Source organism: Saccostrea cucullata, unplaced genomic scaffold, assembly GCF_032062105.1.
Source record: "Saccostrea cucullata isolate Sc308-1 unplaced genomic scaffold, CSIRO_AGI_Scuc_v1 ctg259, whole genome shotgun sequence".
Classification (NCBI taxonomy): domain Eukaryota; kingdom Metazoa; phylum Mollusca; class Bivalvia; order Ostreida; family Ostreidae; genus Saccostrea; species Saccostrea cuccullata.
In genome coordinates, this window is record NW_026934432.1 from 326,256 (window position 1) to 341,198 (window position 14,943).

The 14,943-nt window shown below is 29.7% G+C and overlaps 1 protein-coding gene across 1 annotated transcript; it reads right to left on the reverse strand.

The window, feature by feature from the left end:
- Positions 1-11,467: 11,467 nt before the first annotated feature.
- Positions 11,468-12,504, reverse strand: LOC134240710 (uncharacterized). The gene is made up of 3 exons (XM_062722777.1): positions 12,404-12,504; positions 11,945-12,168; positions 11,468-11,632 (listed from the first exon to the last, which is right to left on the reverse strand). Exons 1-3 carry the CDS (start codon positions 12,486-12,488, stop codon positions 11,468-11,470), a joined length of 474 nt encoding a protein of 157 aa, XP_062578761.1. The 5' UTR covers positions 12,489-12,504.
- Between the last annotated feature and the right edge of the window lie 2,439 nt (positions 12,505-14,943).

A 14,943-nucleotide genomic window follows, 5' to 3' on the forward strand; every position in this document is an offset into this window, starting at 1 on the left:
GACAGGCAATGTTAAAATGGTATATTAGAAAATCAGAGTCTTTCATGTATCTCCAATTTCGTTTTTTTCTTTTATATCTTCTTGAAGGAAACTCGGTCAATGACCTTGGGATTACAACTGAAGATGCCTGGCGCTTGTTAAAATACGCAAGGTTACCAAGTTTAATTTCTGAAACTATAAAAGCATAAAAAAGTCACATTATAAAAATATATATATTCCAACATTGTAACTTTACTTAGTTTCGAACAAATTCATTGAGTTCACTTATTGAAAAGCCTACTAAGAGAACAAAGCAAAATTCAACTGAACCTGATCTTCCAGCCTGATGATCTGAACCTCTGACCTTTTCTGATCTCACATGTAATAAGTAAGATGACTGTGCTGATTACTAACAGTACAAAGATTCCTCCAACGATCATTCCGATAATCTCTCCCCAATCTGTGTGCATAAAAATAGTTTTTTTGTTAATTTTACGCTTTTTTGATCAAAATTTTAAACCAGTTTATCTTTTCAAATAAATCGGATAATGAAACGAAATTTACATCTTTAAAATGTTCAAATGTCATAGAGAACATCAAGCAAATCTAAAGATACAGGTATTAAAAATGCATAGGAAGAAACAAGACCGTTCAGTTTAAACTAAAAGGCGGATTTCAGAAACTTTTTAGTGGTCATGTAGCTAATGAATGGCACATACATTTCAATGAACTTTTAGTTGCCTTTCAGTCACATTTCAGGTACCTTTCAGTCTTTTAGTCAACTGAATGGTAACTGAATGTTCACGGAAAAGTCACGGGAAAGGATCTTTTCAGTGACCTCTCAGTGACCATTCAGTAGGTATTGTTACAACGCACTTTGAAAACTAAACACTTTGAAAAAATAATTTTTATTTTCAAAGTGCAAAAAAATATAATAAAAAATAATAATAAATAATAATAATAATAATAATAATATAAAATATTTTATATCGACCATATTAACACACTTTGAAAATATGTGCACGGCCTAAAGTAGTCAATATTTTAGATATGATAAAACATTATTTAACCCTGTTGAATAACTTTTTAAATCTCAATTTAGGATTAGAGATATAGACACTTTACATATGACCCTTAGGGTACGGGAAATTAAAAATGCATACTTTGATCTGATTAAAAATAATTTTCCAAAACAATTATCTTTTTATAGTTATTTGATAAGTTTTGTTATTCCTTTAGATGATGACCTTTATTTTACAGCCATTAAAATAGATTAATCTAAATTGCATTAAAAATATATATTTAATATGCATTTTATATTTATATTTTGATTTGTATTAGAATATGTAATCACTTTGGCCAATGTTTAGTCAATTGGCTATTGTTGCTTAGATCAGCGATATGGCTTCTAAGCCTTTCTTCTACAAAACAAAGGCTTGTTGTGCTATATGTACATGTACATGTTTTACTTGCATTATTTTTAAAGGATTCAAAACATTATTTGACAAATTTATGGAGAGTAATGCATATAAGGTGATAAAGAAAAATTTCCTCTCTCTCTCTCTCGATGAGAATAGATCAATTTATCTCGTTTTTGTCAGAATTATAAGGAAAAAATGTCAATTACTAAAATCTAGGTCTGGAAGTTTTATTTGAAATACTGTTGTATATATATATTTTTTTCAAAGTGCGTTAAGTGCTTCCATAGAAAAAATGTTGTTGTACACTTTTAACCCACTTTGAAATATTTTTACAAAGTGCATAAATGTTGTCTCAAATTTGACGCACTTTGAAAATCACTTTTTCACAGTGCTTTGATTTTTTCCCAATTTTAAGCGTTGTCACAAGCCATTTACCATTCTGTCGACTGAATGGTAAGTGTTCATCCTGTGATGATCTTTTTACTTGAGTTTGTTACCATTATACATTGTATATATTTCGTTTCTTGTCTTGCAGTTATTGTGAAATGTGTATTATTTGTGTTGACATTATAGTAATATGACTTTTAAGAACAGAATTAGGTTGGTACTTGAGTATACTTGGTTGCACATTATAAATATTAGAATATCAGCATCAAAAAATTAATTAAGTAAGTATTTTAAAAAAACACCCCTTTAGTTTAAAGAACTTTAAAAGTTTTTTAAGCAATTAACTGAATTATTATTATCAATTAAGAATTAGGAAAAGCTACTCTCATTTGAAAATTTAAAGAAAACTTTTAATTTAAATCATTTTAGGAAATTTTCTTTGTCTGACAGGTTGACACCTTCAAATCACCGGATCCCACCTTGAATGCTTTAATAACCAGTCCACATAAAAATCAGACAAAGGGTGATATATGAGGGTCTTCAAAATTTGATGACTTTCCACTGATGGATTATTTTGAACTATAAACAATGTATGTAAAATAAAAAAAATGTTTTGAGTAATGATAACCATGGTGACTCGGCTAAAGAAATTTCCATGGCAAACCCACAGAATGCTTCGTGTTGATAGACAAAAAATAATCTATCTTGAAGGCTTAAAATAACTACATGTAAATACATGTATCGTGAGACTTATTCTTACTTATTTGTTTACACATTTTAAGTGTTTTGATGTATTAAAAATAAAAATCTGTGCTACATATTGAAAGGTATATCATGTTTTGTAATTTTGGCAATATTCAAGGCCAAATTTTAACATGAGATATTTTGCCCCTGCTTTATTTTCGCCCCTTTCAACTTATAAACAGGTGTGTGAATTTGAAACAGTGCGAATTAAAAGAACACAGTATGAATTCTTAAACAAAACTGTGACAGGGCGAATTTGAAACGAGGCAAAATTGTTTAAAAGTGTAAATGGGCAAAAATAACCCAGGATGCAGTATTTTACTAGACCTTTGATATTGATAACTGTTTCATTGTATTCATATATCATTTCAAAAACACATGTATATATATATATATATATATATATATATATATATATATATATATATATATATATATATATATATATATATATATATATATATATATATATATATATATATATATATATATATATATTTAGGTCTGGTATAGGTTACATATGTGATAGACATTTTATCGCCATTCGGCTCTTCAGTGGATTTTGTACACATGTTTTACCTTTTTTGCTGATTAACATGTTGTTCAAAATTGTTTGGAAGTGTGAAAGGGCGAAAATAACCCAGAATACAGTATATCACTAGACCTTTGATGTTGGTAATTGTTTCATTGTATTCATAAATATCATTTCAAAAACTATACAGTATAATTATATATAATATATAAATTGTAATTATTCATCCTAACATTTTCAAACAATGAGCAGATAAATACCTACTTGTTTCTTCTTTTTTCGTTGAGGTAATATGTAGATCAAAAGTTGCGTTTTTTGTTGATGTCTTCTTTAAAATGACAAGTTGAATATATAGAAGAGGAGATCCACAGTAATTATCCATTTTATTTTCCCTGCATGTGATAGACTGAAATTTTATATTAAAAGAAAGATATAGAAGAAATCATAATACACTGATGAGATTAAATGTCGACTTTTCAAAAACAGAAGGATAAAGGCAGAAGAGATTTTAAAATGCTTATACAATAAAAATCATAATTTAAACCTTAAGCCATGTTTACTAAGCTGCTGTGTATGTAGTAAAAATACATAAATTGCGATAAAGAATTGGGCTTCTTCAAACAGAGGCATTTTCGAGATATTTTTTTTTATTTAATAATTTTTAACCTTCTTACACTTGTGTACAGTCATTCTACAAAAAATGACCAGTCACGATTATTTCATGTCGCTTTCAAATTAACCTTTGTAATATCTGACCTAAAATTTTAAAAATCGATTTCACCTCTAAAATTTAAAATAGACATATAGTTTTGTAATTGTTTAGTGATATATATGCAGTTTAAGTTTTCATATGAGTATGATTATATAGTACAATGTTTCAAGACGTATTCCAAGGGAAATCTCAATGCTTTAGCGTTCTATACTGAACATCAGAAACAAAACAATTGGTCAAATCCTTATCAAAATAACTTTTGGCTCCGAAAATGTGGTTTACAAATTTTACATAACGGGCGAAGCCCGTTATGCATAAATTCCTCCATGTTTCCCACTATTGTTATGTGTAGCAGAATACATGTTACAATGTATTATATTTCCATTCATTGTAAAATAAAATTGTAGATTTAGCCTATAAAAATGTAGACATAGATTTGAATTACACGAGGACTCCCATGCCAATTTCAATAGTCCTCGCCCACTGAGGTCAAACACTAAGACAGCCGCACGAGATTTACATGCATATTTGGTCTACTTAGCGTCAGACACAGAGACAGATACACATACATTGCATGCATATTATTTCACTTGCTGCTGACCTATTGACCTGCCTAATTTACATTCCGGAAGAATTATCAGAAAATCAACTCCGCTAACTTTCAAAGAGTTATCACAGAGAAAAAAAATTAAAAATGGAAATATTAAAAAAATTAATAAGGCTTATAAAGTATTAACTTCCGCAAGATTCCCTTTAAATCAATGTTATATTAAAAATGTTGTAAACAGTTTTACCATGCAAGATTTGTTGACATTTTTTTTTCAAGTTCAATGATTTGTCCTTTAGAGAATTGTTGACCATTTTGCTTTTAAAACAAATATATTTTTTCGTGTTTTATACCATGAAATGGTCCATGATCGTAGAATGACTCATCCGGGTACACACGCATCGTATCCCTGCTGCTGGAATATACCGGTACATATATGTTGTGAAACATGAAATAATTATTAAAAAAGGGATTAATTTTGCCCTTGATTGGACCTCAATAACAAATGAATTTCCTATGTACCAAAATAAATTCTTTGTGAACATGAGTCCTAGCTGTCTCACGCAATCGATAAGAATTACTAGACTTACAATGCATCATGACGTCATGCTATTTTGTTTTTATTATAGTTTTATGATTATATGTTTTTAACGTCTCTCTAAAGAATTTTTAATTCATTTGGAGATGCCACTATTTGCCATTAGAGAGTCATACATTTTGTCCTATTTTCGGCTCTGAGGGCCATTGAGCAGTGAGGGATCTTTTTCGTGCCAGCACCAACTGCGACATGGGACGTATACCAGTTTATACGGTATCATCCGAAGGACCGGTCTCCACGTCCCACAGCGGGATTCGAACCCGTTGTGACCGGCTCAATTAGGGTGTACTGAAATATACACCCGACTCTGTAACCAATCAGCTACACAAGCTACAAATCTTACAATGAATAATTTAAATAAAATTAACATAGAAAAGGAAAAGTACTTACATTGTCTACAGAAGCCAAAAAAGTTTCTTTAAACGAAACTTTTATAGCACAATCTGGGTCTTTAAAGTCTTTTATAATTGCACATATCCTACAAGGCAAAGTGCATTCAAACGCCATTCCAAAGCAGCCGTCCCCCTTAACATTAACTCCTCTGTATCGTACTAGTACTGGTTTCTCCTCCGTCACACCCTTATGACTCACCCAACATTCCCTCCCAAATGTGTCTGTGGAAAGATTGATTGAAACACAAATAACTTCCAGTTTAGTAACATCACAATCTAAATATTTATTTCATATTTTCTTTTTTTTTCCTTTCAAAATCCATTAAGTTTATTACATGTACAAATATTATCAAATGTATAGTTTCTTTGTTAGACACTGACACCAACACCTCTATCAGTAAAGAAAAAAGAATGTATTGATTACAATCAATTTTAATCCTTTTGGTTTACATGGGTACTTGTGTATGTACAAAAAATTGTGTATGTAAACATTTAAAATCTTTATGAGGTTACTTACAAGTTTTGTAAAATTCCGCTCTAACGCTAATGTTCAGAATTAAACTTATCATGGAAATGGCATTAAATGGATGTTTTTCCATTTTTTAATATACCTAAAATGAACAACCAGATTAATTCATTACATAAATTATATACATAATGAAAAAACGATAACAAAAATGTTATCGAATTCACAAAACCTACAAACAATGCAAATCTGTGAACTTTGAAACATTGATCTCCTGAAGATTTCAGAGTCAAGATCAGGCGTGCATGTAGAGATGAGCAGACTTCTGTAGATTGGTCACACCCATAAGCCCCCTAAGTAATAATCAGATCAACAGATTTATCTGTACACAACTAATACTTTTCTTTTTAAAAAAAAGAAAAGCTCAGGCTAGTACTTTAAATTGTATGAATAAGTTCTTGTTCCTTGTTGCTACCACAAAGAGATCTCTAACAGCACAAAACTTCTGTTAACCCAGTGCAGGTCTACAATTTGCAGCCCCCACCCACCCCCAACCCCTACCCCTGAGAATGGTAAACAGATTGTAAGACATGTATGATAAATGTTCGATAAGATTAAATGAAATAAAAGGGGTTGTCAGTCACAGTTTTCTTATCAACCTTTAACTAGTTTTGTGTAATATCAGTGTGATAAACTTTAATTAGATGTATTTTTTATTTCACATACATGTATATTTGCTTGCTCTTTTCCTTGGAGGGTGGTTCACTTTGTTGTCTTTTAAGACTTCTATATGATTGTCAGATAAATTATATCATACATGTACTCTTTAATTAGTATAAATTTGTGTATATTTTCCATGTCGACACTACTATTTTGCCTAAGATTTAAACAAACTGACTACTGACACAAATAATTTTTGTAAACAAAATTCAGAAGCATCCGGACGTAATTGAATGATTGTGGACAAAATTAAATCAAGGAGAATAAATACAGATCTCCCATGCTTTGTGGTTGGTGATGATTTTTATCAAACAAGTTCTGTTTTTTTCACGAGCCTTGGCGAAAAAATATCAACAAAGTTGATAAAGTCATACCCAACCATACAGCATGTGATATTCTTTTTATCCAATGTTTTATATACATGTATTCCCATCAATGTTTTATATTATTTTATATAGGAATCCGGCTTAATTTTCTTCATCATTTTCAACACATTTTGCGTAAAAACTGGGGGATATCAAAAATATCCAATGAGTGATGTCCATGGGATAAAAGGTAAACATGGGATCTTAAAAAGGCAACGAAAAATATGAACATACCAAGATAATTTTGTAGACATGCAAGATAATGTTTTCTTACTATTGAAATAGAAAAGCCTCAAGCTGCAGTATTTGTTAAAAGTGTGCTTTTTTTTTGCTATAATTCCTTTGTCAGACTTTACTTAGGTAATATAGGCAAAATGTGAAGATATCGTGTATATGACAGACATACATAGAATGTTGAATATAAAAATATCATACGATTGCAAAACACGTTAGATGAATTGATATTTATGCTAAACACAGTTTAAGACACTGAATATACGATTTGTTCTACAATATTTATAAGAAAGCAAGATATTAAAGTTTTGTCACAGTTTAATCATTGTACTTATGATGATAATTATATACTAGAGTACAATGGTCAACATGTATAACTACATACTTCTCGTACATACTTTGATATATTCATTAATATCTAGTTCAATAAAAATACAGATTAAAGGTAATTTGATATTTTAGGACCCTTTCTGAAACTGGCCTTTGGTCAGTATTTCATTGTTCCTAAAGGCAAAAAAATATCTTCATTTATTAGAAATAATTGTAATGCCATATTGAACTGTTTTCGGCATAGTCTAGCATTGCTTTGCCTATAATTTTGCCTGGCAGATGGTGCGGACAGTTATACTGAAACTTCTCTGTATTTATAGGCAGCAAAGGTTGTATCAAACATTTTAGTTTTCAAATTGGCTACCTCTGTGAAATTGGACAAAGCGAAACAACTCTCAATAGCATTTCCATGTATCTCCTTAACTATCCTAACAGTAAATATGAAATGTTCAAAGATTATTCCAAGCATCTTTATAAAATGATATCTGCAAAAATTAAATCAATTGGACAAAAGTTCGTTGTCAGTGTTGCCATGAAAACAAATACGGAATTTCAAAGAAATTTTTATTTCAAACTACGTAATATTTTTATACAACTTTCTCTCTAAAATATCGAGTTTAAGGTATCAAAAATTGCCATGAAAACAAAATTGGATATATTTCTGAAAAAATTATATTCTGACGAAATTTACAATAGAAGTCTCTTTCTTGGTTTTCAACTCAATTCTTGCTATGTTGGGGAAATACTTGATATGATCGTGCTAACAAAAACAAAGTTTCTAGCTATTCTTCAGGTCAAGAGCACGCTATGAACAATTTCTAAACGAGGCAAGATATTGACAAACATGTTGATGAAGCAAGAATATCAGCAGTCTCCTTTAAATGTCACCATTTCGTCAGTTTTATGGTCAATAAAATGACCTTGTCAGCAAATACAATGTATCATTAAGTCAAATGCTGACTGACGATTTTCATACTTATTGTTGGCCATTATTTACAAATTGAATTTTTGACGTATTTTCCCCGTTATTTCTCAATTATGACAAGCAGCACACGGAATGTGTGACCTGTCGACAGGGAATACTCTCTCCTCCATGGCATCTGATCCCACCTCTGATGTTTTGGAGGTCCATATTTGATATGCTCTAAATGTGTATTGTTTAAATGACTTTTGATGTTGAATATTGTTCGTTATCTTCATACAATTCATTTCTATACCTGTTCTCGTTTGTTACAAAATTATACGCACATCTGTAACGTGAACTGCAAGAGATCAACAATAGTACTAGTCGCACAAAGAAAGAGAGCGTACAAGGCATGAACAATCCCCCGCTCTGAGACAAAATGTTTCTCAATTTTAAAAATTCACAGAAAATTTATATTTTTCTAAAATCATGTTCTCAGTAATGCCATCTTCAAAACATTTTATTATTTTATATTACTGAACCACTTATCATTTGATAATCTTTATTTCAAAGTTGACAGTTAAGCATATTTAGTGAAAAATGGGTTTACTACACCTATAAATTTGAATTTTGAACATGAATGGGTCAAGTCTCCATTCTTCGTTAATGCTTCAATAATGGAAACGTAAATGTGAAATCTATTTCATTTGTCCAAAAAATGGAATTTGTATAATGAAAAGAAAACTTCTGAAAAAAAATGTTTTCAAACCCGTTCGTTTAAATCACACTCTGAACGATAATACATATAACAATTTAAACGACCAAACTATGTAGAGAGTTATGTTTTCACATATCTTAAAAACATTGAAAAATAAATTATTAATAAAAATTAAAACAATAAAGTACAGAATTAAATGTGTAAAAGATGATATAAACCATATAATTTTGAAAAAAATATAACTTTTAGAATTGAGAAATATCTTCTCAGAGCGGAGTATTGTCCTCGCCTTGTACGCCTCCATTCTTCATATACATGTACGTGTTTACCATTCTTTGATTTTCGTTTTCAAAATATATCAAGTATGAGTTGGCATCCCCTTCTTGCTAATAATATATAATTTAAAAATATTTTATTTAAAAAAGTTTAATACATATGTATGTTTGAACTGATATATAAATTTAACTAAATAAAAAAGTTCTACATTTGGTAATTGCTGTTGATACATTTTCGCGATATATTTTGATAATACAAAATGGTAATGCAATACATTCTTGATCAATTCGCAAGTGATGTTGATGGCAATAACATCTTTGGTAAAAAAAAAATATCAAAATATGTCTAGCTTCAGAGATTAATTATTGTCGTCCAAATTTTCTTCAACTAATATATATCAACGTATCAGAATCTGGATGTTGCCCCGTCTCTTTGTTTAGTGTGGTCATTTTCTTGAGGATATTGGGAATATCCACTGTTGGGAAATGATGTGTTGTTTTGATATGCCATGCCACCTAAAATGACAAAAACATAAAATACTGTTATACTACCTTTCTTAGTTTTGTATTTTCTTTATGAACTGTATAAGTTGAAACTTGCAAACTAAATATCATCCCACAGTGTAACATATCATTTGCAAGTGAGAAGTGGATCAATTTGAACTATCAGTATTAAAAAAGGAAAAGTCACTAAACAAACAAAAAAACACAACCTGAATTTCCTGGATTATACATAGTACCACGTGAATTTCGATTTGCATGGATAACACAGAATTTAAAGACAACACAGCCAATGACACAGAGCACAGGAATACCGACTCCAGCCGCTACCGACACGATAATTAGTATTCTCCATTCTGTTTAAAAAGAATATATGTAGTGTTCTCCAAGAGAAAGTGTTTAAAATTTATATTAATTCTCGTTCTTAAAATATTTCATTATATTTATGCTTGACTTTGTAGAAATAAATATTAATTGCTAGCTAATACAATTGTTATATATATATCAGACATTAATACAGGAATTTAAAATTTAGGGTACAATTTTTTAGTAAAGAAATTTAATATATAAGTGTTATAACTTTCCTTCTACAATGATTTCTAAATTTTGGTATTTAAATGGAATTTTAAAAAATTTAAAAATTAAAGGATCAAAAGTCTTTTGCAAGATATCAAAAGCATTTTTTTATGTCACACAAAAAATAACTATGTTGATATCGCGTGAAATCATTCCAGGCAAAGGTATTTGATATAATATAGTGTTATAACTTCCCTTTAGTACAATGATAAGCTATCTAAAAAAATTTTTTGATTTTATTCTTTAAATATACATATTAATATAAAAAACACACTTAATTTTCAAAAGATATATTTCAGCTTTCTACTAATGAAAAAAAAAAGGCGATTTAAGCACTTAAATATAGATAAATTTATTTTTTTGAGAAATCACAAGCATGTCAATAAGGTTTTTGATCTATGTTTTCCTTGTAACTGTTATAAAAAAAAAATCAATCTTATAAATTTTTATATCCATAGTAAGACGGTACTTTTATTGTATAAAATAAAATGTGCCTGTTTCAGATTAAGCGGCTTTAACACACTTAGGGTATATTTCAATAAGGCGTTTAAAGCACTTTAATTAAGTGAGAAATCTCAATCATGTGATTATTTAGTTTAATGATGAAAAAAACATCGGTACATGTTTATTGTGAATAGAGACGGTTTTTATAGATCATTTGATTGTTCATTTTTATTTAGATTTTTCGCCTTTTAAAAGACAAAATTGAAATTAAATATCATGTTCTTCATCTACGATAAAAGCAGTGACTCAAAAGTGTTGTCATATATATAGGAAAGAAAAATACACTCTAATGTGTACACCACTATCTTTGGAAAAGGCTTCTGCTCTAGATGTGAAATTTTTGTCAAATTAACTAGGCGTGCAAGAGACCTAACAAAATCATTTTAAAGTAAATTAATGTTTCCCTCTGACTTACATAACACACACATACGAGAGATAAAGAAAGTACTAGTATACACATCAGGAAACTTCAGATTCTAGAATCATTAATCATTCATTCTTCATGAATAAATCTGATTTGCTTCCTATTTCGAACATTCGTATAACTGTTTTTGTACATGTACTAACTTGTATCGATTTCGCGTTCGCGTTCGTTAAGTTCCTCCTTTGATATGATCAGATCAAATTTAGCATTGGATGAAGATATGCTGCTTGTAATGGTTAAGATGACAGATAAAGAGGAGGATCTACAGAACTCGTCCTTCTCGTTTTTGGTACACGTGATAGTCTGAAATTCAAGAATATCTTAATGCAGTAAATATTGTCAAGGGTTTCATTATAATTAAAAATCAAATTTAAATTGAAAATTAAATTTTAGCTAGAATAAATGCTATTTCTTTAGAAACTCTTTATACTAGTAAGTAAGAAAGGAAAGAAAAGAATTTTTGAATCAATTTTTCAAATATTGTAAACCTACAATTATATTAAAAAGATCTGTTTTTCAACAATGTTTTAAAACGTCACAAAAATTCATCTAGTATCATCATATTAATGCATGTATATACCTTGGTAAATTACATAATTACAGTATATTTCTTACGCGCTCCGTAACGGCAGTCGAGGACTCCTTAAACTCGAGTTTAATGGCACAGTCTGGATCTGAGAAATCCTTTACATTCATGCACACGTTACACGGTTCATCGCATTTAAAGATCATCTCCTTACAAGAAGAACCAATAACATCTTTCCCTCGATAGAAGACTACCATGGGTTTATATTGCTGAACTTCATCTGTGTTGACCCCACAATCTTCTCCAAAAGTATCTTTAAAAAAATTACGAAAATATATTTGAAGCATTAGTATTTTATGACTTTTGGTATGAATAATGTAGATATTAATAATTTTGAAAACATCTTATTAAAAAAAATACATTACTTGTATCTTTAAAACAGGTAATGCATTCCAGATTGATTCTATGAATGAGGATTTTTCATACAAAATGGCGTGCATTATTTTAAGTTACCGGTATTAGCCTTTGTTATACATTTTAATACTTACAATTTCGGTAAATCTCAACTCCCATACAAATCTTCAGAGAAACACAGACTATTGATATGACTATTCCAATATCTTCTACCTTCATGTTTTAAGATTACGGTTCGCCTGAAATAAAATGTAACTGTTACTTGATTTTTTCTTAATGTTCATTGTTTTATATTAGCACACATTAAACAAATACCCAACGCCTTTTATCTTTCGAAAGTATCATTAGTTTAATCGTCAACATCTTGATGAATATGTCAGAAATCCTTACCTGTTTAAATTTGCATCAATTTTAATTAAAATGTATTTCACTGAAATGTATTTCAACCCGAGTATCCATATTGTTGTTTGTCCTCTTGATCGTGTTAAAAAAATGAAGGCTTAAATGTAACTGTTAATTTCTCAGGAACGAAAGAGTTGAGCATTTAAAAATTTTGAAAAAGTTCTATGTAGACGTGTAAAAATGTGAAATCTTCCATTGGTGTGAATATTGTGGATTGATGTATTTCTGTGATCTCAAATAAGATATTTGTGATACTGATACATCTGTGCCATATTTGGATATTTTACAAGAAAATCATTATTTGCGTACAAGTATAAACAGTGATATCTACATTTTTGTTTTAAATCTACATTTTACATAGTCTATGGTCGACACAATGACTTCAGCACCAAATACAACATCATTAAGTAGAATGTTAATTGTCAGATGGGGGAAGCTTACTCTTTCATGACTTCTGGCCCCGGTATCATGAAACATCTTAAGCTGAAGTCAAAATCGTCATGTTTTACTAAAATGTTGTAAAAAGTAAGCAGACCAAGATAAATGGTCTGAAGTTTTTTAGATTTATTGGAGAATTAATAAATATTTTACAGGCGATAGAAAGTTTGACTGAAGTCCAAGTCTCTTTCATGATTCTTTGGGCTGATGTCACCTAATATGTTTTATAAAAGTCTGTGATAGAAAGTTTGACTGAAGTTTAAGTCTTTTTTCATGATCCTTTGGGCTGATGTCACCTCATATGTATTATAAAATTCTGTGATAGAAAGTTTGACTGAAGTATGTCTTTTTCATGATCCCTTGGGCTGAAGTCACCTCATATGTTTTATAAAAGTCTTTGAAAGAATGTTGGACTGAAGTATAAGTCTTTTTCATGATTCAATGGGCTGATGTCACCTCATATGTTTTATAAAAGTCTGTGATAGAAAGTTTGACTGAAGTATAAGTCTTTTTCATGATCCCTTGGGCTGAAGTCACCTCATATGTTTTATAAAAGTCTGTGATAGAAAGTTTGACTGAAGAATAAGTCATTTTCATGATCCTTTGGGCTGAAGTCACCTCATATGTTTTATAAAAGTCTGTGATAGAAAGGTTGACTGAAGTATGTCTTTTTCATGATCCTTTGGGCTGAAGTCACCTCATATGTTTTATAAAAGTCTGTGATAGAAAGTTTGACTGAAGTATGTCTTTTTCATGATCCTTTGGGCTGATGTCACCTCATATGTTTTATAAAAGTCTGTGATAGAAAGTTTGACTGAAGTATGTCTTTTTCATGATCCTTTGGGCTGATGTCACCTCATATGTTTTATAAAAGTCTGTGATAGAAAGTTTGACTGAAGTATAAGTCTTTTTCATGATTCTTTGGGCTGATGTCACCTCATATGTTTTATAAAAGTCTGTGATAGAAAGTTTGACTGAAGTATAAGTCTTTTTCATGATCCTTTGGGCTGAAGTCACCTCATATGTTTTATAATAGTCTGTGATAGAATGTTTGACTGAAGTATAAGTCTTTTTCATGATCCTTTGGGCTGAAGTCACCTCATATGTTTTATAAAAGTCTGTGATAGAAAGGTTGACTGAAGTATAAGTCTTTTTCATGATCCTTTGGGCTGATGTCACCTCTTATGTTTTATAATAGTCTGTGTTTTTGCTCGGCTCCCAATATGAATTGTTTAATTGGTCTTTTAATCTTGAAACTGTTTGTCTTCATATTTCACATAAGTCATGATATGTTGCAAGAAATCATTTGATTCAAAAATCTTAATTTTTTTTAACAAACTTTATGCTATTATTATTATTATACAACAAATTTAAATCTGTACTTCAAAAATATTATTAACAATAATTAACCCTATAAAACGAATTTGAAGTTCCAATTAATAAAGAAATTAAGTTTTAAAATTATTCTTTAAGATTCTTTGATATCTTGCTTTTAATGAAGTAAAATTTTACTCCTCTTGAATGCTTTGAAGGTAACACTTAATTTATGCGTATATATCTGATTTGTTTGTTTGTTTGTTTTTGTATATATATTTTTTGTTGAACATCCTATTAAAGAATCTTTAAAAGCATGCATTATAAATATTATACATTTCATATTGAACCCCACACCAAACTGTCTCATGTCGATAACTAGGACATTCTTTTGAATGAGTATATAGTAAAAAAATCTCAATGTAATTGTGCAATACCAGATTTTTTTCTCTGGTTTTCAATACTGTAATGAAATACATATATATATATATATATATATATATATATATATATATATATA

Excerpts from the sequence above, each read along its gene's own strand:
- LOC134240710 (XM_062722777.1), bottom strand. The coding sequence starts at position 12,488 with ATGAAGGTAGAAGATATTGGAATAGTCATATCAATAGTCTGTGTTTCT. Across the intron at positions 12,169-12,403 it reads AGTTGAGATTTACCGAAATT|ATACTTTTGGAGAAGATTGT; the intron begins GTAAGTATTAAA and ends ATTTTTTTAAAG. Across the intron at positions 11,633-11,944 it reads CGACTGCCGTTACGGAGCGC|ACTATCACGTGTACCAAAAA; the intron begins GTAAGAAATATA and ends CTTGAATTTCAG.